This window comes from Takifugu flavidus, chromosome 13 (assembly GCF_003711565.1).
Source record: "Takifugu flavidus isolate HTHZ2018 chromosome 13, ASM371156v2, whole genome shotgun sequence".
NCBI lineage: Eukaryota > Metazoa > Chordata > Actinopteri > Tetraodontiformes > Tetraodontidae > Takifugu > Takifugu flavidus.
Window position 1 is genome coordinate 13,827,423 of NC_079532.1, and position 18,589 is coordinate 13,846,011.

An 18,589-nucleotide genomic window follows, 5' to 3' on the forward strand; every position below is an offset into this window, starting at 1 on the left:
AAAGAAACACTTTTTGTGTTATTTTCTGCGTCACTTGGAGGTTCTTTTTCCGTGATTTCGCTAATCTTACTCGGCTCTCTTCTCTTTTTCAGGGTGGTGCCATCCAGAACATCGACACGCTGCATTGTCTGGAGCTGGTTGCAAGCAAACAGTCTGAGTCCACCTTCCATCTGGCCCTTCAGGACTGCACTGATCAAAAATGGACCATCACCAATATTCTGACCCTCCTTCCTCAGTAAAGGTGCACAACAAACAAGCTTTCCATCCTGACCAACCATCCGGTGCACACAGTGAGAGGCGGAACAAGAACACAGGAATATATCGGGGGGGGGAATGTTCTTCATTAAATTACGGGTCAACAGCCATCAAGTACCAGTGAATAGAGAGCTTAAACATGCACAGACTATAATGGAGTTCAGTAATGGAAATATGAAATGTATCCCGTTCCGGGGGACAGACTTCCAGAATCATACAGATGCTCTGATAATAGAGGACAAACGTGCCCTCGGTCCCCGGTGCTCGGTTAAAGACGAGGCCTGGGCTCTGTAGCGTTCCTTGAACAATCACAGCCGCTCCTTCAATAGGAGTGCAGAGTTGAGAGGGGTGCAACTGGCAGGAAATGGTGGACTGTTGTTGGACCGAGGCTGCTGCCGGGACAGGTCCTTACAGAAAATGGCTTTTGAGGAAATCGAGCTGGCGTTTTGTCAGAAACCAAACCCCCACAAAGTCTTAAAGCGTGCTTAAGAATTCATTTGACACAGAGCCGACAGTCATCAGATTTGTCGCTTCGCACAGGGAGATTTGTCTCAATGGGATCCTCTGGCAGCGACTGTGCCCAGTTATCTTTAAGGTCAAACAAGGCAAATGTTGGGGGTCTGAGAAGAAGAAGAAGCACAGTTTATGATTCCAGGACTGATTTTCGTCCCACCAGCTCGGTAAACATGGATAACAAGCATAACAGAATATAATCCGATGAATTAGAGTCATCAAGCGGTCCTTTTATTTGAGCACATGGCCGGTGCTGCATGATAAATGACAGTACTTGCTGCAGTCTTTACCTCTTTCATTTATTCATCTTGTCTTCTCTTCCCTCCATCAACTTTGATGTATTTGGACCTGCTGTGCTGTTCATTATTCCACCTGTTGTCATTATCACAGACAGCAAGCGTTGGTACCTCACACCCGTGTAGGCGTGAGACGCTTTAACAGATTTCCTCACATGTAAACTCCACCCGACAGACCATAATGGCTCCGCTGAATACTTGCTCCACTGCTAATAAAGCTAACAGGTGACGATATTTTGTATACAAGCTGTGAAACTTCACCCAGGCCAAATGCTTTAAGACATTTTAACTACTATTAGCTTGAACACGTAGCATCGTTTGCTAAATAATTATGGTGGCTGACGGTGATAAACGATGATTGATCATTCGCTCCACAAGTGGAAGCGTGCAAGGGCTCGAGGAGCCAACCTGAAGAGCCGACATAAAAAGGTACGTTTGCCCTTTATGACCTTTAAAGACTTGGCGGGAGGAGCAACAGACTTATGGAGCTAATGTTAGCGATGTACCTGTGAAGGGATTGTTGCATTTTTAGATTATTTTCACAACGATGTAGCCAATGATAAATGCCCCCCAGGAAAGCTTAATTATTAAAATGATCATCTTAATAAAAAGTTACTTCATTGCTTTTATCAGGAGACGCAGATTTAGCGTCCTGATGAAATTCATGTTAATAAAAGGGAGACAAAGACATTCTTTTCAAAGGAAAGTGCCCGAACAGTCAAAGTAAGCTTCATTGTCAGATCTTTTAGTATGTATAGTGTCAAACACAGATTAAACAATACGCACTTAAAATGTAAATGACCCATTCGATTGATGGGTTGGACGTCATTTATTCTATCATCTTGTCTTCAGGTATATACGGGGTTATAAGGCTGTCAGGTGACATCACTTCCTGTCCCAGCTGCTGCTGCTGCTCAACCCGACTGCTGAGCGCCGACGGCTCGTTTAAATACTGTTTCTCTGCTTTCTATTCTTAACATTTTCTCTCTTTTTTGTCCTCCCCGAGTTCGCTGAGATTCAATTGGTTTGTCTTCTCTCATCATATGTGTCCAATATGAGGAGAGACACCAGTGAAGGGGTCCCACAGGGGTCCCCACTGGTCCCCCATGTGGGACCGTTTTTTCCAAAGCAGCATACTAGATTAAATTACCATGTGGATCCATTTATTACAACAGCCATAATAATACTGCGCTGGTTGTAACGGAGGTTTGATGGTCACAGTATGGTTATTGTGAGTTGCTGCGATGCTAAACGCTACAGCTAAAGCTGGAGACCTTTGTTTACATGTTGTTGACAGGACATTCTTGATACAATGACAATCATGCATCTTCATGCATCATATAAACCTTCTCCATGCGTCTTTGGGGCACTGAAGTGATTCAAGTCTGATATTAAGGCTGAAAGGTGTTCGTAGAATGGAAGGTTACGATTGTAAACGGCTCTATTTCACGCTGTCTTTAGTATCCTGTCAGCTCTTCTGTATGTTTTGACCATATTTCGGGTTACAGAGACGCGAAAACAAAAAAACATTTAATACAATCCTGAAAGTAGCTACGGTGACTCGCGTCACCAGTACAGATAACGTGGAATCTAAGAGGCGGTGATCCGTTACACCAACTTGAGACGGCGTGGATGGACAGGTGAAGGTCTCTAACACAAGTCTGTTGCTCTTACTGACAAGTCTTAAAAAATGGGAAAATGGGCCCCTTTAATCTGCCTCTGAGGATGTTTCGTTTGCCCAGATCGACACCTCAGACCTGCTGTCTGGCCCGGCTGATCACGGCTCCATGTGCTCGCTAATACCTGTGGATCTCCCCTCCCAGCTTTGGGAACATAAGACAACTTCATGTTTGAGTTTATGTTTTTATATTTGCATTTCTGTCTGTTTCTTCCTCGGGCGAATCATGTTGACCGAGCCAGTAATATACTATTATATATTATATATATATATAATATATATAATATATAATATATAATATATATATTGCTTCAGAACGCAGCTTGTTTGGCAGGAAGGAACCTCCCTCTGACGGTAGTTCAGTTCACAGGTGATGGAAACCAGTCAGAACCAGTGATGTCACTGGCAGAAGGACGGAGGTTGTGCTCTGCCTTCGGTACTGAGTGGATCAGACCTGACGTTGTACCTCCTCATCCTAAGCTTCAAACATTTCCAGGTGTGATTAGCACAAGTCTCGTCACGTTCCACCTGTCTATTGTGAGTTTACACGTCCCTTTTATTCTCAGACATCTGCATTTTTACCCAAATAAAAGATCACATGACACGCGGGGTCGTCGCCTCTGTGTGAGCGCAGGCCTGATCCATGCGCACCGGTTCCAAACCAGACCGCGCTGTACTGTACTGGGCTGGACAACACGGGATAAAAAGGGTGACTGGTTTAAGACCGGAACGTTGTGTTTTCAGCTACTGTGTAGCTTTTAATCTGAAACGTTGAGTTTTCTTTTTGTCGCTCAGGTTTGTAGAACCTGTAGAATGTTTTGGTTTTTTTTGTAAATAAAGCTAATACGAGTCATGGCTATTTTATTAATGTGCTGAAACTGAATATTTATAAGTACCAACAATAAAAATGAAGTTTAAACTGTTTCTGTTCTGTTTCCTTCGAGTACTCAAGTAAAAAAAATAAAAAACCTGGACTAGAACCAGTTTAAAAATCATTATTAATAACACTTTAATATTTAAAATGTTTAAATACACCAACCAAGTTGGACACATTCTGTCACCAGCTTTGGGAGGAGTGTTTTAAAGTGGCTTCAGTCATTCAAACTTGAATAAAAACGGGGGTTTTTTTTCTTCGTGTGCAGGCGCTTGGAAGCTGCGTGCCCTGTTCTCCAGAGCGTCCCTGCTGAAATCAGACGCCAGCATCATGAAACATGGATGAGATGCTTCCGTGTGAGCGCCGCTTACATCACGTCCCATAATGCTGCCGTTTGCTCCCGCGCAATCTCATAAAAGCCTCCATTTGCATATGTAGACACCAACGCGGCTGCATTTCAGAATCTATGTCGGCGTTTCAGAGCAATAAAAGTGTCAACGTGGTTCAGCGATGGCGCCGAGGAGGTCTGAGCTTTTAGGTAAACAGGTTGTTTTAAAGAAGAACGTGTCCAGATTATCATTATTATTATTATTTTATGTTCCTGTAGAGGCCTAAATAGGTGACAAGTATCCGCTGTTGTTCAAATAATGTCTATTTCACTGCTAAGTGATGAGATTTTTAAGGCTAAAGAATAAAAAATAGTTTTCACTCCTACAGTTCTGTGATATTTGTTATGTCGACACTCACATCTGAGAAATAATGACATCTTTTAGAATGGTTGGATCCAATATTTCAAAGCGTTTATTAGGTTGTGGAACCCAAAAGGAGGTAAATCTACCGATAATTACGTCTTTTAGATTGGAATATAAAAAAAAGTTTTCATTAATTGGTTAAGACCTTTCAAATTCCCCTGGAGAAAAAAAAAGGAGAAAGAAACTTTTATTCACGTTGCTTCTGCGAGGTTCTGAAGACGCAACAGCCCAAAGGCGGCAAAGAAAAGCCAGTGGAGTCTTTCTGATGAAGTCTGCCCTTTGTAGTGGAGCTGCACACGGGGCCACGTGCGTGCGACCGCAGCCTCGCCGCCTCTGGGGACAAACTAATTATCACCTCCAGTCAGTGCGAACGTTTCCAGCTGGAGAGTCGGGCGCATCCTCCTCCTCGCCCTGTCTCATTATCCACTCTTCCTCCAACGCTTCTTCATTCAGACTTTCCCCCATTCTTTCCATTTCATTCCTCCCCCCTCTGTCGCTCCTTTAAGCCGATGCACAGATCGAGAGGATGTATCCTGGCTAAACAGAAATCCGTCCTTTGATGCCATCTGAGAGGATTACAGTGATGTGTCAGTCAGTCTCCTCGTGTCTGTCGGAGAGATGCAGCAGTCCGGAGGCTGGAGGATGACATTTCTAACTAAGGGGGTCGAACGGAAACATGTATCACGCGTTCCACTTCCGCTTCTGCTTTTGCTCATTCCAAGAAAATAGAAGCAAAATCAGTCCGGAATTCTCTTTTTAGACACTTTTGGCCACTTTTGTGGTCAGTGTTTTCCCGCCCCCTTAACCTCCTCTGATGGGACAAGAGGGGCCATTAGGACCCCGTTAGGACAGGAGCTGGACCGTAAAGGACAGGACCCCATCTACATCAACGGGATGGCCGTCGAGCGTGTCTCCAGCTTCAAGTTCCTGGGGACCCACATCTCAGAGGACCTGTCCTGGACCACAAACACCTCCAGCATCATCAAGAAGGCTCACCAGCGCCTCTTCTTCCTGAGGACACTGAGGAAGAACCAGCTATCCTCGGCTGTCCTGGTGAACTTCTATCGCTGGGCGATAGAAAGCATCCTGACCAACTGCGTGTCAGTCTGGTATGGAAGCTGCACTATCGCTGAGCACAAGGCCTTGCAGAGGGTGGTGAAAACTGCCCAACGCATCACAAGGACTACACTCCCTGCCATCGGAGATGTCCAGAGGAAGCGCTGCCTGCATCGAGCACGCAGCATACTCAAGGACTCCTCCCACCCTGCCCACAGACTATTTTCCCTCCTGCCCTCTGGGAGGCGCTACAGAACCCTCAGGACTCGGACCAGTAGACTGAGGAACAGCTTCTTCCCCAGAGCGGTGTCCCTGTTGAACTCCTGCTGACCCTTACACACTCCACACCTCACTACACTACAGCAGTTTACACAACAACTCACTAGCTTAGTAACCAATGTAGCTACTGTTTAAACCTGTCCTGCGCACTCATGCACTTTATCATCTGTATCTGTATACACGTAATTTATCATTTGCACATCTCCTCTATCTTATGTAAATAGCTAAATAGCTCCTGCACTTATAGTCCAACGCATTTAATGTAAACACCATCTGTAAAATATGTTTATAGCACAACCCGGTAAACGATTGTAAAATAACCGCCATACTGTATTTATTAAGTTATTATCCTCACTTGCTGCTTCTTTTGCACTTCTGGTTAGATGCTAAACTGCATTTTGTTGCTCTGTACCTGTACATGTGCAATAACAATAAAGTTGAATCTAATCTAATCTAATCTAAAGCTGGGCCACAATCGCAGCAGTCTGCGCAAGTGGGCAGCGCTGAAAGGCTAATTAAAGCTAGCAAAAGCCTTTAAAAGCGCGGTAGAGACGGGAGGAGGCGGCCGAGACTCACACCTCATTGGCTCACGTCTTACTGGGACTTAACTGAAGGTTACATTCCATTAACACTGTTGCCAGGTGATGACGGAGGCCTAATTGAAGGGTGACGCTTCAGTGGATCTGTGCCCGTCCATCAATCAGCTGCATTTGCAGGTTTCTGCCTTTCCTTTGGCAAAAGTGCGTGTTTACTGGGGAGAAATGGTAATTAAAAAGAGAGGTGAGGAAGAAGGGAAGATTAAAGGCTTGGGGGGGCGTAAAAAGCTGCATCAGCAGTACTTCGGCATAGAAGATGGAAGATGAGATGTGGAAATGGATAATTGGTGAATACGTGAGGACATTTCCAGAGAGTCTGGGTCTTCACAAATGGATGCAAGTAATGAAAGAAACTGGATTTGACGTGTCCGCGTCCCGGTCCTGATCCTTTGTAATTGCACATATGTGTAGGTCCTGGATAATTTGGAAAGATTGACTGTGGGTCGTGGTTTTAATTACTCGCTGTTCTGGGATGGACTTTGTTTCTGATGCTCCTCTAATCTGGGTCCAGATCTCAGCACCAGCAGTTTCATTAAGGAGGCAGACCTCCCCCCGGTGTCTCCCTCAGGTCCTCTGGGACAACACCTCCTGATCCCAGGGCAGCATGGAGGAGTTAACCCTGCCACTGTGGTGGCCTGGACGGGCTGCCACCAAGAGTTACTGTAGCTTTGTTTGATGTTTGACCTCCTGAGCATCAATACTGCAGATGAGGGGACGTGATGGTGACGCACACCAAATAAACACACTCATGTTTGTGACCGCCTCCACCCCACACCAATAACCACACGCTTGGTTGACCTGAAGCTGGGAAATGAACGATAGTAACCTTTGCTGGGGCTAAATAACAAACCCCGTCCTCTACAATACTCCACGGTCTTTATATTTGTGCCACATATTTGACCAGGGTTATTTTCTTTTTATGGAGGCCATTGTGGCCTTTAAAGACCAGTAACATGTTCATGGAGACTGAACCTGTTAAATATTGCTCTGTTAGCACGCAGTCAAGGCTGAAAAAGGGCTGGATTTAAAAAAAACAAATGGTTTAATTAGAGTTATTGGAAGAAAAATGTTTTGCAACCGTTATAAAGTGCGGAGAAAATCATAAATTAAACCCGGATCGCTTTAAAAGAGAGAGAAAACTCGGTCTTTTGAGGCTGCAGGAGAAATACGAGCGGCCAACTGAATTCAGATGACTAACATAATGCACAGTGGAGGGAGTTGTTCAGATGAATCGAACTGATTTTGCATTTTGTCGTCTTCCTCAACTGGGATTTTGTAGCCTTTCAGCTGGCTCATGTGGAATAGAGCACTGAACAGCAGGAAGCCATTGGAATGGAGGAGGAAGGTGAAGAGGAGCCACCTGCATCTGAGGTGAAGTTAGGGGCCGTTCTTTGACTGATATTTTTGAAGGCCAACAAACAAAGCAAAGCCACCAAGCTTTTATGCACAAGCTAAAGGTTTATATGCATGTCTCAGATATGGCCATCTCAAATGTATGAGAGCCTCAATGTGGCTTCATTTCATCATTATCTCCAGCCTTCCTGCTCTGTCATGTACATAAATTGATTGAATCCTGTCAAGGGGATGTAAATTGTAGAAAAATATTGTATATTTTGTAGCCCTTAAAGCCTCAGCAGCTGTTAGGGATACATTAGACGGTCGTGCCTTGTACGGAGCATTGGCATAATTTACATCGAGATGTCAAAACAAGTTGGAGTTCTGCCAAAAAAAAGTCTCAGGAAAAATCTACAGCAAAGTGGATCTGAGATTTCCTCTCGCTGGTGGATGCCCATGATTTCTGGTATTATATAGATGTATTGTGATGACTGTATCCGAGGAACTTAAATGAAAGGCCACGGAATACATATCTTCATTAGATTGATCCATTTAATACAATAAGTGCTTTGGTTTTTCAATGTCTACCACAAAAGCTCTCAGTCAGGCTAAATTGCACTCATTCTAATTCAGTACGAGGCAAGGTATACTGTTGAGGTGACTGATAACTGTATTTAAATTCATCTTTTTTTTTCTTCTTACATGCTTGGATACTTGGATACTGTCTCTGTTATTGTTGCGTCAATTCAAATGTGTTGACCTAAACGGTGAAACACTGCCACCGTGTGGACACGACTGGGAATTGCGTTATTTTGCATGCATTCAGACAATATGTAGAGTTAAAATGCCCCCAAAGTATTTGGTAGTAGTGTATGAAACCACGAAAAGACTCGTTGCAACAGATTCAAGGCCATTATCATCCATCCAATATTACAGAAAGATGATTGTTGAAAGGTTGAGCTAGGATGTAGAATCTCATAAGTTAGTATGAATACTGTATATCAAAGTGGTTTCAGGAAATGCAGATCTACATCAGATCCGATTACTCTCGCAGGAAAAAAGACAAGTTTCTGCTGTCTTTTATTGATACAGAGAAATGTTCTGATCTTTAATGGGTGTGTTTATTAATCTTCAGAACTACAGTGTGAATGACAGTAGACAGTGGGGTTCCTCAGGGAACTAAAACTAGTCCAGTTTTTTTTCCAATTATGATAAATAATACAATAAATCTTTATTTGTTGTTGATGGGGCGTTATGGATATGGGCAGGACTGTACGATGTGCAGGTAAAGGTTTACAAAATGCCCTTAACAAGGTAAAATTAACATACGATTGTGGGGATTGAGGTTTTCAGTGGAGAAGACAAAAGTTCCATCTCAAAAGACATTAGCAGAGAAATTCAAGTTGAAACTGTATGGTGACAATTTGGAAAGAGTGTTGTTAAATTTCAAGGGTTATGGTTTGATGGTAGACTTAAAGGGCAGATACACACAGAAAAGATGATTGAGAAATGTTAAAAAATGAAATAAGTAGCATGAAATTCATTGGGAGGGGAAAATAATGAAAAGATTATATATTGGATTAATAAAATCAAATAGCACGTGGATCAGCAGCAGATGGAGCAGCAGCAGAGACACCATTAAAAAGGGTTGATTTATTGAAGTGGAATAGTAAGAATAAGCCTGGGAGCCATGAAAACATCACCAGTATCAGCCCTACATGAAGAAATGGGGGGAAATGACACTTGAGTTAAAACAGGATGAACTTTCAGTTAAATACGGGATGAGTTTAATCAACCGTCCACAAAAAGGCCCAGAACCAACATGGGAACAAAGGAAAAGCAATTGGAAATGTTTTCGTTAGTGTGCCCTCCTCAGATACTATCAAATCTGGAGATAAATGTGACTTTACAGACACAAATCAAGAATTAAAAAGGGACCTGTGCTCTAATGGTCTAATTGTCTTGAAACAAGACATGCAGCACATTTATCAGATGACCTTTGAGGTTTCTCCACAGATTTAATAACAATTATCATGGCATCACAGTGGATGTAGGGCAGTCGAGCCGGTAAGGGTCATAATCTTTATGGATTCTCATTCAGCATCGGCAAGTTTACAAAAGGGTCACTCAAATGAGAGGCAGGATGTTACCTGTGAAATATTAATGTCGATCCATAACAGTCAATCATTAAGAATACATTTTAAATTGATATAGGCGCCAGCTCAAATTGGAGCTCAGGCAAGTAAACTTGCAGATAAACGAGCTAAACGAGCTTTAAAGTCAGACACTATATCAACAAAACAACTCAACAACTGTGCAGGACAGAAGCTAAAGCATTGATAATATAAGGAACTGAAGAGATAATGGAAAAACCAGTGGAGCAATGGAAATAAAGGGAGTTGTATAAGATTACTCAATTGTTTGGAGATGTTAAGGTATATGGATACAAACGGGGGATGAGACAATTCTCACCATAAGAATAGGACACACACATTGTTTATTAAGGGGAAAAATTACGAGTGAAAATGTGATAGTTGCAGAGAAGGCGAACCAAGAAAACATGCCATAATGTAAGAGGTATGAAAAGGATAGAAGGACACTGAAAGGTAAAGAGAGAGAGGAGAGAGAAGGAAAATAATGTTTTAAAATAATAATGAAGAATACATTTGTGGATCGGACCAACAAATATATTTTGGAATTTGTAAAAGCAACGGGAGAAGACCAAGATTTTAGTTATAATCTAATTTTGTAAATATCCGTTATTTTTGGTAATATCTAAAGTTAGACCGTAAGCCACTGCACTTATCATCACTGACCACAGAGTGGCGGTAATGCGCTGTCGCCGTTTGCGATCGTTGTTGAACTTCAGAGAAGAAGAAGAAAACGAAGAAGAAGAAAAAGAAGATCCTTTTCCGGTTGGAGAATCTGCGCTCGCTTGTTTGAGTCTCGGTCATGTTTCGTAATGTTTTTGGCAGAGTGTTGACTGTAAACAACCGGATTCTCCGATATGGAATAAAAGTGCCGTTCGTAGAGAGGGTACCAGCTGCTTTACCGTCCGTCAGGAATTTTTCAGACACAAAGGACGAAGTTCCGCACAGTTTTGACACCTCTCTGCTCCAGTTCCTGGTGTGTCCGCTGTCCAAGAAGCCGCTGAGGTGACGATAACAGAGGGTGAAATCAGCTGATCTGATGATCAGATTACCGAAGTGGCCAACCCAGTTTAATAAAGATTAATGTGTAATGCCTATGATTTAGTTTGACATAGTATGCCTCCAGTCACCTTTCACCATAATGCTCAGTTATAACAATTCCGAGATGTATCAATTGATGTTTTTTGTCGTCTTTAAAATAATGATTAGTTATTTCTGAGTTGAATATTTATAGTCAATGAGCTGATGAATTTGGATTTTCCTACCATTTTGCTAGCTCGATGTCCTTTAGTCCACCAAAGTACTGTATGGGCAGTGGTTTAGTAGCTCAAAGAGGGTGATAATCATTATTGCTGTTGCACGTTTCTGTTTGCAGCCAGTTGTGCAGCAGTTTGGACTGATGTGATGTGACACTAAACCAGTTGTGAAAATTTCCCAGTCAACATTTTCACTGTCGGTGTTTTTATCATATTGTAGGACAATGTTGTTTTTTATCTGTTACTTTAATCCATCATAATCCACTGACAGATTGTGTGATGTTTTGGAAAAACTGCGATTTAAACTGCAAAACTTTGGGAATGTGTTCAGTGATCCACCCAAACCTGTTTGTGTCTCATGAAAACTGTCTTTCAGGTATGAGCCTGAAACCAATGAGCTGATCAACGAGGAGCTCGGCATCGCCTACCCTATCACAGACGGCATTCCTAACATGATCCCTCAGGAAGCAAGATTGTTTCAGAAAGACGCAAATACATCAACCGCACCTACACAAGAGTAGAAGCCTCTTCAGCTAAACCAGGCAAACAGCGGAATCCTGCTCTGGCCTCATCATTAAGTGTTTCACCCTGTTCGAAGCCTCCTGTCATCATGTTCTCTCTGTCCACCATGGTGGGCCTCATCCCAATAGTGTCTCTCTTTGGGCTGTTCTACTCGGCTGCAGTAGATGAGAACTTCCCTGAGGGCTGCACCAGCAGCAGCAGGAGCGTCTGCTTCTACAGCCTGCTGCTGCCCATCACCATCCCCGTCTATGTCTTCTTCCACGTCTGCAGCTGGATGGGAATCAAACTTTTTAGACACAACTAGCATTTTCTGGGAATACTCAGCGCATCTTTGATAGAGTTCATTCATTTGTCAGTGATCTGACAAATCTGTATTTCTCTAAGCAGATATGTATCGATGGGTTAACCTTGGAACTTGAGAAGCAACAGAATGCTACATGAGTCACATTTGCTGTCCCAGTTGGTCAGTTTTGAAGGTTACCATAGGTAAAGTGAACTTTGGCTAAGCTTGGGCATTATTTGGGTGTAAGCTCACTATAATTGTATCAATTAATCTTTTGTTTCCACTGCCGTGAATTTTACCTCCTCTGGTCAGCTGAAACAAATGGAAATTGATGGTAGTTAAAGACATCATGTTTGAAATAATGAGCCAATTTCTGTTCTAGGGGCAAATAAACAGATGTCATGCAAAAATGTTGCCTGTATTTTTTTAATAAAGACACAATAAGAATTCTTTAATAGGTAAACTTGCCTGCTATGATCACCTGACTAAAGTTCCTGGACAGATATGAGTGTCCACTACAGAGCCAGGTTGTATAGGACAGCAAAAAAGTCAACTTTAATTATTAAAACTTTAATTTCTAAAAGAGACTTTCCTAGAGAATGCTCACTGAATTAAACTGAACATACCCAACCAGCACGTTAAAGTGGGCCTGGGAAACATTTAAGGAATCTCCTGAACTTTCTGAGACAGGCTTGATGAGAGCAAGACGGGCCAATTTGAAGACTGGTAACATCATACAGGTGTTAATAAAACGGAGAAGGCATTTGCCCCTCTACAAATTCACTTCACGTCAGTGCTTCCTCTCCTTTGAGATCTCAGGACTGTATAACTTAAGAAACCTCAGCTATTTCCTGCTCCTCCCGTCTCTGCCCTGAATGAGCTTCATCAGCGGAGACTCGGGCCTGGGGGACTGTCCGTCTCCTTTGGTCTTGAAGAAAAAAGACTCGTTGAGCCTTGTCTGAACTGCTCTGACCTAAGGACAGTAAAAAGAAAAGTTTAAAGTAGAAAGTTTCATCTGTAACAAGTACGGTATCTTAATTTGTCTGAAACACAGCCGTCTGTATGGAGGTGTGGGTCGAGTACCCAGTAGTCCCACCTGGGTCAGGTCCAGTTTGGTGCGGCTGGTTTGCTCTTCCCCACTTGAAGCTGTGCTGTCTGCAGATTTGGACCCGGACTCAGAGCAGCAACTCAGGTTGGTTTCAGCCACACATCCAGCAGGTTCTTTCTTGACCTCTTTTATTTTGAAAGAACCACGTGACTCCACGCCTGGGCTTTTGGATCTGTTACCCCTCTGATCTCCCAAAAGTGACATCCCGGGGTCTTTCCTGGCCCTCTGAGGCAGGCTCAGGTCCAGTGGGTCCAGGTCCACTGAGCACGCACTCACGTTGCGGGTGAAACGGAGGTACGAGGACAGCTCGATGGTGAAGAAGTTTTCTGTCTGCGTAGATGTGCTGATTTGCTGGCTTGAAGTCCAGGATTCTGGAGCATTTACAACTGTTGCCTCAGTCGGGAAATGACCGACACGGGGCCGAGCGTGAACAAACTTGTACTCTGATGAATTTCTACGAAGCTTCGCCTTCACCTGAGAGCAACTTTCTCCATTCTTGGAGGATTCTTCTTCTATCTTGATCGTTTTTCCTTCTTCCTGCATTTCCTCTGGAAAAGGTTCAGTCGTGGGTGACTTCCATGGACGCTGTCGGCCATACCACCCTCTGGCTGAACCCTTGGGCTCACGTTTTTCATTCCTCGTGCTTTGCTGCACCAGCATTTGAGTGGGTGTAGCAGCGATGGTGTCACCACTGCAGGGTTCAGGAGACAGCGCTCTGAACGTTTTCTGGGTGATGAACAGATCCTGACTGTTAACATCCTCACTGTTACAAGGGGAGTTGTTGTCTTGCTTCAGTCTCGCCATGTCTCCCTGGGTTTTATTCTCAAAGGCCACGCTCTCTTTTGGCTGAGCAGTTGATGAGGTAAACTGAGGTCGTTTGACTCGGATGTTGCCTGGGGACAAATCAAACGCCACTTTCTTTTTCCGTTTAGGTTTGGGCTCCTGATCCTGGCATTGGCGCAGACTCTGTGTTCTGTAAAACGCTGCGGGATCAGCTTGTGCAGGACGAACATCTGGAAATACAAGATCACTATCTGGTCCTATAGATATTTTCCTTTTCTTCTTCTTCTTGTCCTTTTTCTTTTCTTTCTTGGTCCCCGGCATGTCTTTGCATTTTGAACCTTTCTTTTTCTTCTTTTTCCAAATGTCATCTTTTTTCCAGGTAACTTCTTCCTGGTGGTCCTTTCTTGAGTTCTTTTTTCGTTTTCTCTTCCCCAGCACCGTGGGTGATCCCTGAAAGTCTGTCTCTTCACAGTTAGCCATGGGTCTGCTTATCAAAAGACACAATCATTAGAAGTTTAAACCATAGATGTTAATGTTGGGCTCACAACTCCAGCCGCTGTGCGTTGTACATGATGCATATTTTGGCATTTACTGTGTGTTTACAGTGCTTCCATTTTTATCTTTTTGTGTTATGAGATGGAAGAATATACATAAATGCACTGATAACATCAAGTGATTATTAGGCAATATTATTTGGGTATTCATGGCGCCAGATGGGAAAATGAATTTTGGAATGCATGAGCTTAATTTTTCCTAAGATGACATGTCCTGTAACAATGTAACATCGCTTCTATGAAAATCAAGTAACTACGCACATATTTTATACGCAGTTTTGGGCAATAGAGTAGCTAGAGATTAGTTTAGCTTACCGGTCGCCCTTTTGACGGAACATTTCTCAGATCAAAAGAAATCGGTTTTAAAGGCCGATGACAAAAAAAAAAAATTAACCAGAGGTCTGAGTTGTGATAGAAAATAAGAGACAATAAAACTTCTAACAAATAATACAATTACCTGAAAAAGCCGGTTTATTGGCCCAGCTAATAAACTTCAAAGAGACCGCTCCGCTGCGTTCACGAGTTCCGGAATCAAAAGGAAACAAATTGGATTAAATTAAAAAATAATTACAAAGAGGATGTAATTTTTAAAAATTATTTAGTTACCTGTGTCTAATGTGCTATAAGAAGGAGAATATCGTGTTTTTTAACACAAATCTAGACCAAATATGACTAAAACGCACATTTCCGCTTAGTCTAGTTTACATTTGCCACACGGTTGGTGAGACGTTTAGGAACCGTGTTTTTCCAATGACAAAGTTGTAGCGCAATAGTTGCGGGTCTGAGTGTGTGGTTTTAATTGTAATGCAGTTCTTTCTTGGAGCTTTCTTGGATGAATAAGAACTCTGGATCACCTGGGTTCAGTTCTTGTGACATATTTTGTACATGTAAACACGCACAAATATACAGTATGTGGGATGTCCATTTCTTAGTATTGTTGTGCCATGTTTTCCCCATTTGCAGTTGGCCATTGTGTTTCCATGGTGTCTGTGCCTAACATATTTTTTGTACCTGTCTCCACATTATCAGCCTATAGAAACATCTGTGAGATTTCAGCCAAAGATTACAAAAATCTGTCTGTGAAGTTCCTTTTATAGTATGTGAATATGCTGACTGTTGTTAATTTACCTTTTTTCTTGACCATCACACTTTCTAACTTTTTGTTTGACACTGGGGATTGAACAAAAAAAAACCTCCCCTTCTCAAACCAGTTCTCTATAGGCTGTAATTTGGAATTTCTTATAAAAGTTTGATTCTATCCTTAAAGAGAGCACATAACAGGACTCAGAGTTCCTACATTTTCAGCTTAATGCAGACATAAAAGTGTTTCATAAAAAAGATTCTGAGGGCCTTTATCAGCAGCATTTCAGCACTAAGACTAGCTGAGCCCACTTAGCAAAAGCCTTGTTTTGCTGTTCTCTGGTGATATACGACCTAACCACACAGTATAGACTTTCAGCTAATCACCAACATCATTTAATTTATCGTTTAGTAAAGTATTCGGCCAGAACTTTCATTTGAGGTGAGCCATGATTGGCTCATCTCCGCCAAACATAGTGACGTAACTTGAATTGAGTGATATCTGTGACATGTTGTTCAGCATCGCCACCCAGTTGTGGACATGCCCCCCCAGCCTCTATAAAAGTCAGTGTAACCCCCTTCTTATTTACTCCCCTGTATCTATTCTTAAGTCTTCTGGGAAGGCTTGGCTTTCTGATGGGCCTGACCCATGGAGTTAGCAATGCTGTTGTTTATGGCTCTCGGCTCATGAATGGTACTGCTGGCATGTGTAACCTAAAATCCCAAAGCCCAGTTGGGTTCCCCCCTATCTTGTTGCCTTTGCAATGGCATAGGTGACATACTGCATATTATTCTGGCATGAGGTAATAACAATAACAAGGTTTAGGGCCCAGGCTAGGGTCGAAGGTGGTTGTGCTCAGCTGGTAACTGTGACCACAAGAACCACAGGAAATGGATGACTTGTGGTTACTGACCACTTATCGCTGATGCATTAATGCTATCAAAGATGACTTAGGTGCTTAATACTGGTGACATTTTACTTATTTCATTGTAAAACTTTTAACGATTTGGTTTTTTGCCCCTGCCTCCCTCAGAATTTCTTTTTTTAGTTATTCTGATCTCTTTTAGTTTTGCAACACCATTTTATGGCAGCTGAAACAGTAAAAAGGGGTTACAAACTATTGCAGAGCACTGAGTGATCATTGGTCATCACCACCAAATATACCACATCCAACCAATTCAATTATATATAGGTTAACTCTATTTATAGCCCATCTGCTACAGTCAAGATTGCCTCCCAAGCAAGAAACAGCAGCAGGAAAAACTTCCCTTTTACATAGGGACACCTTGAGTGGGACTAGGTTCAAATGGGTGGTGGGACAGACATGGCATTGACAGACATGGTTGTAATTTACCATCTGGTATTAACATTATTTGAGTTTTTAAAGCACATAAAAGGATGGCTGATTTAAGCCCAAAGAATAAGAGAACTAAAATATCTCTATTTACAAATCATCTAAAACACTATAATCATATTAAATATGTATTCATTGCTTTATTTGAATTTGAATTTGAAAATTAAGTCTATTTAATGCCGCTGTGAGGACGGACCTACGACATCTTCTATAATCTCATTTCAAAACAGTATGTAAATATCTTTTCCAGGCGTTCCCCTGAAAGCCGTGACGGCAGCAGAATCACCTACTGACACACTCCTTCTATTTACACTTTGATTCAGGATGTTTTCTCTGACGTCAGGCCAATATAAATGCTCTATTTTCGGGAGGTGAACTCATTAAAACAATGCTAATTCTTGGGTAAAATGTCTTTGTAACCACGGAGACCTCTTTAAAGTTGAGCGGGGGCTTATAAATTCATCCAATAGTTGGCAGTATTGTTGTGAAGCAATGAGTCAGACAAAAAAAGGTCACATCAGAGGTGGGCTAACAGATCGGACTACTCTAACAATGAAAAGAAGAAAAGAGCAGCATGCACAACTGGACATTTGCAGGGATGTTCACACACACATACACGTGCGCACACAAAACCAATACAATTTCTTAATATTTCCAAACAGCAAAAGTTGATTTCTTGAATCTATGGAATTCCAGGTATCCATATGTTTGCAATTTTTAAATTCAAATGTTTGCATGGTTATAAATGTAAGTTGGGTGTGAAGGTATTTGGCTTCAACGTGCAGAGCCGTCACTTAGGATGAATGGTCCTGAAGCTCAGAGGAGGTGTTGTCATTCCTGTCCTGCCCCTTCCAGGAGCTGAAGGTCTGACATCAACAGTAGTAATGAAGGCAGCTCATCAACGGTCGGCCCCTGGGGCCTATAAAAGGATGTCCAAGTGTCCAGTACCGATCATACTCTATGGGAGTTCACCAACCAACTTCAGATTTCTCAGACTTTTGCTTTTTTAGGCTGAAGAGAGACAGTCAGGTATGTTCTTCCAAGCCAACACTTGAAGGCATATTTTAAACAATGTTTAATCTAGTATTGTTATATGTTGGGTGATATGTATCTTTTTTCCATGGAAAAAAATGTTAAGAGCATATTAAATTCATATCCCGTATAATATTTTGGGATGTCAATTTAAAAAGAAAAAGTCAACTTGAATGATTAGATAAAATACACAAAAACTGATTTTTGCTAACATTTGTTTTAACAGGTGACAAATATGCCAAATCTACACTGGAAAACCTTTTTTCTCTCACTCTGCCTTTTATGCCTGTTGGCTCTGGGTGAAGGGCACACCCTAAGGTAATTGAGTCTATCTGATCAGCCAATACGATTTTTGCCATTCTACAGACTTGGACTTATACATATGTGCTTATTTTGGCAGAAAACGGACAGTGAGTGAAGTCCAGCTCATGCACAATCTTGGGGAGCATAAGCAGGTGCAGGAGCGCCGTGAGTGGTTACAGCGAAGACTCCATGGTATTCACCCTATAGGTCTCAACAACGACGATGAACCAGGATGGGGCAGAAAGGGGATAGCTTCCCGAGAGCTGCCTAACCTCAGAGACCTGACCCCAGAAGAGATCCAGAATGCATTAAATGTCTTAGAGGAACTGCTCAAATCACAGGAGTGAAGATTTTTTTTAAATTTCTTTTTTTATTATTTGAGAGAGAGAGAGCGAGAGAGACGTACTCTGCTGTCAGTATCTCCACATCTCCAACAACATTTCCTTCATGTTTTTTTAAAATTAGAAATGAGGTTTGATACATTTATTTATTTATTTAACATGCATATATAATTTATAAAGTGCAGAAG

General features: G+C 42.2%; 3 protein-coding genes across 7 annotated transcripts in view; 2 read left to right on the plus strand and 1 right to left on the minus strand.

Annotated features, from left to right (window-relative positions):
• Window positions 1-3,666, plus strand: part of LOC130536326 (polypeptide N-acetylgalactosaminyltransferase 18-like) — a 78,380-nt gene extending 74,714 nt beyond the window's left edge. Inside the window, exon 11 of the mRNA XM_057052185.1 lies at window positions 93-3,666. Within this exon, the coding sequence (XP_056908165.1) occupies window positions 93-239 (147 nt within the window). The 3' untranslated portion in view covers window positions 240-3,666. The remainder of the gene's footprint in view (window positions 1-92) is intronic.
• Window positions 3,667-10,520: 6,854 nt separating this feature from the next.
• zgc:162634 (uncharacterized protein LOC555881 homolog) lies at window positions 10,521-11,867 on the plus strand. Its single transcript, XM_057052665.1, has 2 exons — window positions 10,521-10,789; window positions 11,417-11,867. The coding sequence occupies exons 1-2, from the start codon at window positions 10,587-10,589 to the stop codon at window positions 11,559-11,561; spliced, it is 348 nt and encodes a 115-aa protein (XP_056908645.1). The 5' UTR covers window positions 10,521-10,586; the 3' UTR covers window positions 11,562-11,867.
• Window positions 11,868-12,257: 390 nt separating this feature from the next.
• si:ch211-176l24.4 (uncharacterized) lies at window positions 12,258-15,016 on the minus strand. 5 transcript variants are annotated; one of them, XM_057052662.1, is made up of 4 exons: window positions 14,897-15,016; window positions 14,748-14,800; window positions 12,942-14,220; window positions 12,258-12,818 (listed from the first exon to the last, which is right to left on the minus strand). In XM_057052662.1, exons 3-4 carry the CDS (start codon window positions 14,214-14,216, stop codon window positions 12,690-12,692), a joined length of 1,404 nt encoding a protein of 467 aa, XP_056908642.1. In that variant the 5' UTR covers window positions 14,217-14,220; window positions 14,748-14,800; window positions 14,897-15,016; the 3' UTR covers window positions 12,258-12,689. The 5 variants fall into 5 exon arrangements, with proteins under 5 accessions (XP_056908642.1, XP_056908643.1, XP_056908644.1 ...); XM_057052663.1 differs by lacking the exon at window positions 14,897-15,016 and having other exon boundaries at window positions 14,748-14,890; XM_057052664.1 differs by lacking the exon at window positions 14,897-15,016 and having other exon boundaries at window positions 12,942-14,223.
• Window positions 15,017-18,589: the final 3,573 nt, after the last annotated feature.